At 35.5% G+C, this 12,661-nt stretch overlaps 1 protein-coding gene across 18 annotated transcripts in view; it reads left to right on the forward strand.

The window, feature by feature from the left end:
- The window catches only part of CEP83 (centrosomal protein 83), a 185,531-nt gene that overhangs the window by 68,625 nt on the left and 104,245 nt on the right, over positions 1 to 12,661 (forward strand). For all 18 annotated transcript variants that reach the window (XR_004439673.1, XM_033221046.1, XM_033221048.1 and 15 more), the window contains 2 exons: positions 6,645 to 6,896; positions 9,626 to 9,757. Coding sequence is in view for 17 of the 18 variants with exons in the window: in XM_033221046.1 (XP_033076937.1) it covers positions 6,645 to 6,896; positions 9,626 to 9,757 (384 nt within the window). In the remaining variant the exon portion in view is untranslated. The remainder of the gene's footprint in view (positions 1 to 6,644; positions 6,897 to 9,625; positions 9,758 to 12,661) is intronic.

Consider the following 12,661-nt stretch of genomic DNA (forward strand, 5'->3'; position numbering starts at 1 on the left):
GCAGTAATGAGGCACCCTGCCCTCATCCTGCCTGGGTCATGTCAGAGGAGGCCTAGTACAGGGTCAGGACTTTAACCACTACCCAGCTGTGTGTTGTCAATGGAGGCCACATCTGGCCCTGTGGTATCAATGTAGGTAACATGAGGAGCAATAATAAATTACTCCTATGCTTCCCATCCAGGGAGGTGTCAATTGAGGCCTAATGGGGAACCAGACCTCCCACCCCTGTTCAGCATGGATATCATGAGGAGCCCTCCCTCCTTGGGTATCAACAGAAGTGGAGTGGAGAATCGGGACTACTACCTCCTCCTGGCAGTAATGAGGTGGCAACACCACCCATCCCCTACCATAGCAATATCACAGAAAGCCAGCTAATACAAACTTTGTATAAGATCTGGAATCTCATAACTTAATTCCCCAAATGTCCAAGTTTCAGTTGAAAATCACTTGTCACACCAAGAACTAGGAAGGTCTGAAACTGAATGTAAAACATACTAATAGATGCCAACACCAAGATGCAGAGGTGTTAGAATTATTTGACAAACATTTTAAAGCAGCCATGGTAAGAATGATTCAATGAGCAATTACAAATGTGGTTGAAACAAATTTAAAAAAATAGACTTAGCAAAGAAACAGAGAATAAAGAGAAGAAAATTGGAAATTTTAGAACTGAAAAATAGAGTGACTAAGAAAGCCTGAGTTGCCAGGCTCAACTGCAGAATGGAAGGGATAGAGGAAAAAAATTACTGAACTTAAAGGTAGAACATGAGAAATTACCCAATCTGAACAGAGTAGAGAAAATAGATTTAAAAAGCAAATAAACAGAGATTCTCAGTGTCCTGTGGGACTATAACAAAATATCTAAGATGTCTGTCCTTGAAAGGAGAAAGAGGGAAGGTTGAAAAGGTAATGGAAGAAATAATGACTGAAAACTTTCCAGGTTTGATAAAGGTGCAAACATGTAGCTTCAAGAAGCCGAACACGTTCACACCAAGAGATACCATGGTCAGGTTTATAAAAACTGTAGGAAAATCTTGAAAGCAGCCCAAGGAATTATATCTTAACCATTGGGGAAAACAATTAGAAAATTAGCTCATTTCTCATCAGAAATCATAGAGGCCTGAAGGAAGTGGCACATTATTAAGTGCTGAAAGATAAGGACTGTCAACTCATAATTCTATATCCAGCAGAGATATCCTTCAGGAATGTAGGGGAAATCAAGACATTCTCAAATGAAGGAAAACGAAGAGAACTTTTTGCCAGTAGACCTATCCAAAAGAGAAGTTTGTCTAAACAAGAAGAAAACAGTAAAAAGAAGGAATCTCAAAATATTGGGAAGGATTAATGTACATGGTAAACAAAACTGTGGGTATATGTAATAGACTTCCTTTTGCCTCATGAATTTTCTAAAGTTTGGTGGTTGAAGTAGAAATTTTAACTCTGATGTGGTTCTCAATGTATAGAGAAAATATTTTAGGTAAGTATAAATGAGCAAGGGCAAAGGGATATAAAAGGAGGTGAAGTTTCTACACATCACTAAAACTGACAAAATGAATTCAGTAGACCATGGTAAGTTACATAAATATAATAACTAGAACAACCTGTAAGAAAGCTATACAAGGAAATACGTTCAAAACATTATAGATAAAATGGAATCCTGAAATATGTTCATGTAACAGGCAGGAAAAACAGAGAAACTAAAAACAGAGAAGAAATAGAACAAAAGTGACGTAGTATATCAATGATAATAAATGTAAATGGTCAGAATACATGAATTAAAATACAGAGATTTACAGTGTAGATTTTTAAAAATGACCTAACTGTACTGACAGTCCCCGGATTACAATAGTTGAACTTGGATGATTTTTCAACTTAACGATGAGTTTGTTGGGATGTAACTCCGTTGTAAGTCAGAGTGCTCCTTGTGACATAGTGTGGTTACGGTTTCTACTGAATGCATGTCACTTCATACCATTGTAAAGTTGAAAAGTTGTAACTTGAACCATCATAAGTCAGGGTCCATATGCTATGTTGCCAGCATAAACTGCATTTTTCACATATATTTTTCACTTTTCATGACTTTATTGGGATGTAATTGCATCATAAGTCAAGGAGTAACTGTATGATGTCTATAGGAAACTCCAAGTATAACCGTATAGGCAGTTTGTAAATAAAAGGATATAAAAAGATACATCATGGAATCATTAATTAAAAGCAGGAGTGGCAGTATTAATAACAGATAGAGCAGACTTTGGGGCAAAGGAACATAACAAAGAAAAATACCAGATTTAGGCCATGCGCAGTGGCTCACGCCTGTAATCCCAGCACTTTGGGAGGCTGAGGCAGGCAGATCACAGGGTCAGGAGATGGAGACCATGGTGAAACCCCATCTCTACTGAAAATACAAAAAATTAGCTGGGCGCGGTGGCGGGCGCCTATAGTCCCAGCTACTCAGGAGACTGAGGCAGGAGAATGGCGTGAACCCGGGAGGCGGAGCTTGCAGTGAGCCAAGATCGTGCCACCTGCACTCCAGCCTAGGGGACAGAGCGAGACTCCATCTCAAAAAAAAACAAAAAAAAAAACAAAAAACCAGATTTGTATAGAAAGAGATTATATAATGACAAAAGAGGTCAACTCAGCAAGAAGACACAGGAGTACTAAATGTAAATGTATGTGCACCAGAGGTGCAAAATGTTTGAAGCAAAAATTGATAGAACTAAAAGAAGAAATAGACAAATCTATAATTATAGTTGGTGACTTCATACCCCACTCTCAACAAGTGATAGAACAATTAAAAATCAGCAAGGATAAATAAGAATGCAATAACACCATCAACCATCAGAACCTAAATAACATTTATAAAACATGCCACCCAAGGAGAACACCCAGACATAGTCTTTTGATGTATTCACTGAATGTATATAAATGCTTACTGAACATATGCAAGATAGACCATATCCTGGGCTATAAAATAAACCTCAACAAACTTATACAACTTGAAATCATAACAAGTGAGTTTTCTGACCACAGTAGAATCAAACTACAAATTAATAACAGAAAATAGCAGGGAAATCTTCAAACACTTGGAAATGAAATGACATACTTAAAAAAAATTTATGGGTCAAGGAAGAAATTTCAAAGAAAAACATTTCAGTGAGATTACATTTCAAAAAATACATTGGATGAAAATGAAAAGGCAGCATATCAAAAATTTTAGGACACAGCTAAAGCAGTGCCAAGAAAAATTTATAGCACTAAATGCATACGTTAGAAATGAGAAAACAAGTCAGTAATATAAGCTCCCATCTCAAGAACCTGTAAAAAGAGTGTCAAAAAATAAATAAATAAAGCAAGCAGAAGCAGAAGAAGGGAAATAATAAACATAGCAGAAATTGAAAACAGAAATAATAGAGAAAATCAGTGAAACAAAGAGCTAGTTCTTTGAAAAGATAATAAAAGTGACCAACTTTTAGCAAGACTAACAAAAAAGATGGAAGATACAAATTTTACCTCTCAGGAATGAGAATATCACTCATGACCTTGCAGACATTAGAAGGGAAATGAGATAATCCTTTGAACAACTCTACTGTAATAAATTTGACAGTGCAGATGAAATGGATCAATTTCTTAAAAGGCACAAACTACCACAACTCATTTAATGTGAAATCTGCAGTTTGTATAGAGCTATTACTGTTAGGGAAATTGAACCTGTAATTTTAAAACTCCCAAAATGAATAGTTAACTAGAGAATTTTACCAGGTGTTTAAAGAAGAATTAGTACCAATTCTACATAATGTCTTCCCCAAAAATGGAAGAGGAATGTTACCAATAGGGGAATCGTGGTTAAAGGATATACAGGATCCCTCTATATTAATCCTTATAATAATTCTTTGTGAACCCACCATTATCTGAAAAAGTTTAATTTTAAAAGAAGTAACTGGAGAAAGAAAAGACATCTTATGCAGAGGAACAAAGAATGACAACAGACTTATTTTTACAAGTAGTACAAGCCAGAAGACAGTAGAGCAATATCTTTAAAATACTGGAAAAAAAAAAAAAAAGAGACCTAGGCACTTTGATTCCAGAGCCTTTTCTCTTACCCATATCCCTATGTTGTATCGTAAAGGTAATAAAAACAAGGAAGGATGGAGTAATTAGATAACACTACCTTTCCCTCCTGTGTGCCTTGGGGAATTGAAGTGCTATCATTTTTTGAAAAGGAAATCAGTCACTATTCCTAGTCCTATTGTTTCTGTTTAGTTTCCTTTACTTCAATAACTTTTTAAAAAGTAATATTAGTTAGCACATTGTCTTATCTGTCAAGCAGGTTTATATTTAGAATAGAATACAGTAAATGTAGAGGTAACTGCAATACAGGCAGATTTAGATAAAGTTCATAAAAGAGAAATTTAAACAAAGCCCTTTGGAAATATTAGAGGAAAGTTTGAGAGCACAAGAAATTGAGGACATCAAGGAAGATGACAAGTGAGTCTGATTGAAAATGGCGAAAAAGGGAAGAGCTGAGGCTTTATCCAAGATCTGTGCCGAATGTCTGGGACACGAGTAGTGTTATGGCAATGATTGTAATAAGCTCTGCATCAGCAGAGATTTTGTGTTTGTTTGCTTATCTGCTGGGTTGTGTCCTTACTACCTAAAACAGTGTTGGGTACTTAGTAAGTACTCAGTAAATATTTGTTGCATGAATAAATAAATGAATAGTAAAATTAGATGGCAGTTTTGGTAAGAATGATTGATACGTCTGGTTTAGGAGTTATAAACATGGAATCTAATTCTCAGCCATCAGCTAGCTGTCATCCAGTCTCATAGCTTCAACTATGACTTCAGCTATCACACAGATGCCTCTGAAAACGTGGAAAGAAAGCAATAATATAGGAAGTATATAGGTCAAGAACATTGTGAACTGTGTGACCCCATGTGTAAAATGGGGACTACAAGAGAAATTATTAATATTGATTTTACATGTGGAGCACTTAGCTCAGTATTTGATCCATAGTAAGTACTCAGTAAAGGGCACCATTGTCTGAAACTGAGTTACACATTGACTCCTGACCTTAGCCTTAGATGAGCCATCAGACCTGTAATATAGCACATTAAAACCATATTAAGTTACCTCATGTAAAAGGTAAACAGGATCTTAAAGATCAGCTAGCCCAAGTTTTTCATTTAAACTGAGGACAGAATACAGTGGATAAAAAGGTAATCTGGGACCAAACCAGGAAGTAATAGTTATTTGTAAAGCGTGGGAGGAAAAATAGGAGAGAAACACTAATTAGTTGGGCTTTGAGGGCTTAACTCTAAATACCACAGCTGCCTTCAAGGATGAATTTTATTCTCTGGAAAATAATATTTGTCTGCTGGATAGCTCTACCTATATTTCTCATTGGCATTTAAATTCAGCATGTCCAGAAACAAATTGGAATCACTATGTGTTAAAACTAAAAAGGTTGTTAGAGTGCATCTAATTCAGTTTCCCATTTTACAGGTGTGGAGAACAGGTCCTGCTCTGGGGTGGAGGTCTTAAACTTTTTAGATTCATTGATAGTGCTGTGATCAAACAGTTGTTCCTTGGACCACTTTTGTCTAGGTTGTGGAGCATTTCTTTAGGTTTTTTTTTTTTTTTTTTTTTTTTTTTGCCAGGGGAGCTTACAGTGAGCCTTTGATGTTCATCCTGGCTGTAAACAACCTCTGTCTTGTTTTAAGCAGTAGTTTTCAACTTTTTAAAAAACAAAAAAACCCAGCTGAATCTTTTACTTAAGTTGAATCATATAAAGAAACCCCAAAAAGAGACTAAAAATAGAAGCTTATGTTTAATGCCAGAGATAGTTGGGGAGATCAGGAAAGGGAAAGAATGAGTTATAGACCCTAGTTGCTTGCCACTGGTCTCCAGAGGTGAGGAGCTTCTGAAATGCCTTAGAGGTTAGGAAACAGTTTGAAACCCACTGATTTGGAGGCCCATGAAGTCCAGCAGTGGTAATTGGCATGAATGACAACACCACTGGTGTCTCTGCTCTGCAAGTTCCCCAGTGACTTTAACACCTTCCCTGGAGTAATGATTTTTCAATTATTTCTTGAATCTAAGAACTAAGAACTAGGCCATCATTACAATTAGGACTTTAATAAACTCTCAGCTATCATTTAAAAACTCTCATCAATCACATTTGCTTTTATGTACACAGACAGGCAGTTTTTGTGTGAATTAAGTTGCCCTGACATAGATAATTTTATTAGTATAGACATAGCTCAAGAATTACAGTCATGTGAGGAAAAGCTTAGGAGTAGTCAGAGTTTTGGTCATGAACCCCTTTAATGTTATGATGAATTTTAAAATACTTGATATATTTTTAATAATTATTTTTATAGTATTATTTTAAATTTTAGTCAGCAACTGATTAAGCCCTGTGCTAGACACCACGTGGAAATAGAGGGAAAACAGGACACAGTCCTTGAACTCACATTTGAGTCTAAGAACAGAAAGAAGGTGATACTTAAAAATTTTTCCTTTGTTCTTTGTTTCAGCACCCGAGCTTTGATTTTGTGCAATTTTTAATTTTACTGACTTGTAAAGCATGTTCATGACTGAAAATTTAATTAACCTTGTATGCTTTCTTTAAAATTATTATTAGATTGCAAGACTGGAGGAAGATAAAGAAGAACTACGTAACCAGCTGCTTAATGTTGATCTCACAAGAGACAGCAAACGAGTGGAACAACTTGCTCGAGAAAAAGTCTGTTTGTGTCAAAAATTAAAAGGTTTAGAGGCTGAAGTAGCGGAATTAAGGGCTGTAAAGGAGAATTCTGATGCTCAGGTGGAAAATGCCCAAAGAATACAGGTGCGGCAGTTGGCTGAGATGCAGGCTACAGTCAGATCCCTGGAGGTAAGATTCTGATTACTTCCCAGTAGAGTATGGCATACTTTTTTAAAGTGCAGTTGACAAACTTTTGATTTTTAGAGCATAAATGTATGCTCTCCAAGCTAATGCTGACACATTTGTGTAATCCCAAGAGTATTTATTCTTTTAGTAAAGAAGAAAGCTATTGATTCATAAGCAATACGTATGCTACCACATTTATAAAGGGATATTTATTCTGTGGGAGTTAAGTCACCTATCTGAAATGTCTTAACTCTTAAAATGCCACATAATAGAATATGCAAAATAAAAATATATGTATTTGAGTTTCTGAAAGTAAAGTCATCTCAAACCAGAAAGAATAATTTCTTTCAAGATAGTACATTCCTTACAGTGGGATTTGAGATCTTAAAGTCGCAAATCCTGCTTGAACAGAAATACTATACTGATATATCTTATGACAGCTTCTTCCCAGACTAGTAAAATCCAACTGTAAAGGTATACATGCCTTTGCAGAATTATTTCCCTGGGTTCATTAGAGAAAGATAAGTGTTGGCAGACCTGACTGCTACTCCTAGGGGTATTGCCTTATGAAAATTATTGGTTTCCATTTTATTCAGATACACTTATTCTTCTTAGTTCTTAGTGCCTAACTTGTAGCAAACATACCTGTTTGTTTTTATTTATTTTTTACAGTTCAAAGTGTTTCTTTTTCCTTTGGAATAGTTATAAAATGATTTGGGTGGGGGGAGGGACATTAGCGGGCGTTTAATTTGTAGTTAAAATCAATATCCAAATCCAAGATGGTGATTTTTTTCCCCCCAGCCAGTGATACAGGAATACATTGGTATATTTTGAAGAGTAGAAGTTACTTTTTTATTTTGTTACATGACGCTAGGTCAGTATTTACTGGTTTTCTGAATTAAAAGTTGTCAGTATCATTGTACCTTAAACATGAAGCAGTTCATTGTGAGACTGTTTATGTTGCCATCCTTCCATCCTTATGTATTTTACACAGTGACAGAATAAGTGAGACGATTGCAGTTGAATATAGTGTACAGTTCTGATGTGAAACTTTCCATTGAGGTCTTTTAGAGTGATTATTTTCAGGGCAAGTTGAATGATGACAAAAGATTTGTGACATTTTCAAAAGAGCCTATATTTTTATCATTTGTCAGATGAAATGAAAATAAGCATATGACAGCAAACATTTCTTTCTTCTTTAACTTTCTTGGCTATCATTGTGCCCAGAGAGTATTATTTCATATACGAAGAAAATAGGTTTTTTCCCTAATTATTTGTCGAATATAGTCCTTAACATATTTAAGATAGATGTTCCCCAACTTAAGATGGTTTGACTTATGATTTTTTGACTATACAATGGTGTGAAAGCCATATATGTATTTATATACTTTGAATTTTGATCTTTTCCTGGGTTACTGATATGCGGTATGATACTCTCAATGCTGTGTAGCTGCACTGAGCCACAGTTCCCAGTCAGTCACATGATCATGAGGGTAAATAACCTCTTTACTGAGTACTGTGTTGCCAGATGATTTTTTCCAACTGTAGGCTAATTCACGTGTTTTAAGGATGCTTAAGGTAGGCTAATCTAAGTTATGGACTTAGATATTTTCAATTTGTGATAGGTTTATCAGGATGTAACTCCATCATAAGTTGAAGAGCATCTGTATGTACGAAATGAGATGTTATGAAACTGAAGTGTATCTTTTAAATGCCAAAACGTTTTCATTTTGATTATGTTGAGGTCGGGTATGGTGGCTTATGCCTGTAATCCCAGCACTTTGGGAGGCTGAGGTAAATGGGTCACCTGAGCTCAGGGGTTTGAAATGAGCCTGAACAACACGGGTAAAACCCTGTCTCTACAAAAAATACAAAAATTAGCCAGGCACCATGGTGTGCACCTGAAGTCCCAGCTACTCGGGAGGCTGAGGCAGGAGAATTGTTTGTGCTCGGGAGGCTGAGGTTGCAATGAGCCAAGATCGTGCCATTGCACTCCAGCCTGGGAGACAGAGCAAGACCTTGTCTGAAAAAAAATACGTGTGTGTGTGTGTGTGTGTGTGTGTGTGTGTATAAAATGTTGAGTAGACATGTTTTTTAAAAAAGGTTTTAGTTCCCCTCCCCTCATGAAAGAGTACTATCAATATTACCAACCAGAAACTTTTTTGACAACCTACAGACTTCATTAACAATCTTAATTGTGTCATGAGATCAGGAACCTCTTTGCTTGTACTTAAGAAGTCTGCAGATTAGCTGAGGATTTTGAAATAATACCTTTCGCTGTTTCTTTTTTGAAAATCATTGATTTTAGATTTTCAATTTGTACTTGTTACTATCAATGAGCCCTGTCTTCTACTTTCTAATATGCTTTTTCCTATCTGTTGTAGACTGGAAACTTCCAAAAATGTTTGAAATAAGTCAGTGTTAAGAATAAATAGACATCAAATGAATGCCTTAGGTCCTTTCTCTCCTGAGAGAAGTATATAAACTTTATTTTGTTGGTGGTCATTCATATGTTGTTTGTCTACCTACCTTTATTGCGTATTTCCTGAAGCACTATCTTTCATTTGAATTCTACCAATTAGTTTGAGAAAATGTTTGTTACATTGGTATATGCTAATGTTGAGGTTTTGAATAATTTTTGTATAATTATAAATGTATTTTAAATAGTGCTTATTTGGTTTTGAAATGCTTGAAAAATAAATGAATTTTAAAATATTTTGTTTGAATGAAAGGCTGAAAAACAATCAGCTAATTTACGGGCAGAACGCTTGGAAAAAGAGCTACAATCAAGCAGTGAACAAAATACGTTTTTAATTAATAAATTGCATAAAGCTGAACGAGAAATAAATACATTGTCCAGTAACGTAAGTTGTTTTATGTTTCTGTATCATTCTTTAGAATGTTTGCTACTATATAATGATAAATTTTATTTTTAATAATTCATTTCTTTATACTGAAATGTTTTATTATATCATTCTACCTTCCAAGAAATAAATACATTGATCAGTAGAGTATGTTATCTTATGCCTCTACTTCATTCCGTAGAATACTTGATACTGTACAGTGACAAATTTTGCATTCTCTGTATTGAAATATTTTTAATCTTGTCACTCTGCCTTCCAAATACATGCAGAATCTGATCAATTCTTACCACAGCCACTGTGACCTTTCTAGTCCAAGCCATGAGTTTTTTAGGCTCAATTTCTGTGCTAGGTTGTTTACTGGTCTTTCTGCTTTCTATCCATTCAGAGCTCTGTGTGATCTGGAGTCTTTTCACAGCCATGACCATGTATTTTTCCTCCTGTTCACTTTGCTCCCTTTGGCCTTCTCACTCTTTGAGCAAACTCACGTCTTGCTCAGTTTCTGCACTTGTCTGAGCTTGACAGCCTTCCCTCACATATCCACATAATTTGCTTCCTCATCCCCTAGATGTTGCCTAACCAGAGAGGCTTTCCTTGTCTTCACATTGTAAAATAGCATCTTCCTTCTTCCTCTTTCTATCTTCCTTACCTGCTTCATTGCTCTTAATACTATCTGATATAGTTTTTTGGTTTTTATGTTTCGTTCTCCCCTTTTCTTTCCCACCACCTTCCCCTCAACCCAATGTAAGCTCCAAGAGAGCAGGGACATTGTTTTCATCACTATTACTTTTCCAGCTTCTAGAACAGTACTGGTACATAGTAGGTACTCAATAAATATTTCCTCAATGAATAAGTAGTAGCAGCATGATCTACATTTATATTCTGCTTAACAGACTGGATTCAAATTCTGATTTTTCCATTACTAAAAAAAGCTGTGTGACCTTGGGCAGTTCACCGTCTCTCTGAAACTTAAGTGCCTTTGTCTATGAAATGGGACTAATACCTACCTTATAGAGTTGTGGCAAAAATTAAATGTAGCTGATGATGAAAATGATAATAGCAGTGATTATACACTGGTAATATCCTTAAATAAGAAAATATTGTAACATAAGTAATACAGAATTTTTAGTCCATTGACTAGTCTGTATCTCATTGTCTCAATAACTGTGTGTAACCTTAGGCAAGTTACCTAATATCATTAGGATTCAATTTCCTTATATCTGTAAGAACTCTTCCAGTCTACTAAGACTGTGTAAGAACTACTAGGAAATAATTTGATTGCCTCCTGATTAACTATAAGTAGATTATATATTCAACAGATACACATTGAACCCTTGTAACTATAGAGTATACAAAAAAATAGATATAAAACACAAGTAAATTCAGGATATAGGGAGTTTTCATGCTTTTCTTCCAATTCCAGTATAAATTATTTTCAATTTTGTAAAATAATATTGAATACCTAGTATTTGCAGCACATCATTCTTGACCTGAGTAGCCAGACTACACTGCTGGAATAATTGGAACCACACATGTCGCAACAGGACATGGGATATGCTGGCTTGTGCTGTGGCTTCTCTCTTCGGAGGTCACCAAGTATAATACTTTTCATGCAGTACATTTTACCTGAGCTCCCTGGCTCACCTTTGTGTTGACCCTGATTTTCCTTCTTTTTTCCGTATATATACTCTTCCCTATTATTGCTCTTTCCTTTTAGAGTTAGAACATAGGTGATTTCTCCTACTCTGCTGGAGAAAAAACAGCAATCTAGTATAGTATTTATTTCTTTGTGCTTGTTTATTAATACACATTGCTAAGAGTTGCCTGTCTTTTTAAAGGCACACTTGCATTATTTTGCATGTAAATGGAGTATTAAATACCATCCTTTAACTTTAAACAAACCAAGTTTCATTTGAAGTCTTGCATGTAAAGATTCCATTGGAAGGGTAAATTTTAAAATAATACTTCAAACATGACTGCCACAGTTTTCTTTGCAACTTGAAGTTTTCATCAACATTTTGCAATTCTAGCAAATGGTTGTTTGCAGTGCAAAGGAACACCTGGGGTGTGTTGTCTAAGTTATTCAAATTCATAAATGTTTGTCAGATTTTAGAACAAAGTTATGTCAGTGTGAGTATCAGTGTCTTGGATTAAAAGGTGTTACCAAAGATGGCCTGAATATGATGATTAAAAGGTGTTACCAAAGATGGCCTGAAAGTGATGACCTTAAGGAGATTCCACATTCAGCGAGGTAAATTCTTCTAGTTCCCTCATAACGTTTTTCATTTTCAGAATGCCAATAAAAGATAGTTTTAAGGAAGCCACCCAACAGAGTTGTCCTTATTTACCTAAATTAATGAGGTAATTACAGCTCAGAACTTTGAAAAATATCAGGATTTAAGTACCGTCTCTTTGGAATCTGTATCCAGGGCTTCTTAGGTAATACATATTGTCAATTATATTTTCGTTTCTTGTTTGTTTATACTGTGCTTTTGTGTGTCTTTCTTTGAGTATGTGTACTTTAACAGATCCTGACCCCCTGTAAAATGCCCAGTATTGCCAGTTTTGACATTTATTAAAGTTTTGTTAGTAATACCTGAAGACTTCCATTGTGTCAAAAACATAAAGCAAATTCACAGCATAAAGGCCGGAATCTATATGGCAGACATTCTGTGAAGAACAGGGTGACTTGATCCAGTGGAGCTTCAGGAGACCATGAATTACTTGAAATTTTATGCAACATTTTAACATGAGCATTTTATTTTTTAAAAATCCCTAATTTTCCTAGGATTTGGGACTTGATCACAAAGAAGATTAAGAACCAGGGATCTAGGGGCAGAAAGAAACCTTATTGTAACATTTGGAATTTGGTTCAGATTACTCGTAGAAAAGAGCTATTATTTGTCA

The sequence above is a fragment of the Trachypithecus francoisi genome, unplaced genomic scaffold (assembly GCF_009764315.1).
Source record: "Trachypithecus francoisi isolate TF-2019V2 unplaced genomic scaffold, Tfra_2.0 Lachesis_group11, whole genome shotgun sequence".
Taxonomy (NCBI): domain Eukaryota; kingdom Metazoa; phylum Chordata; class Mammalia; order Primates; family Cercopithecidae; genus Trachypithecus; species Trachypithecus francoisi.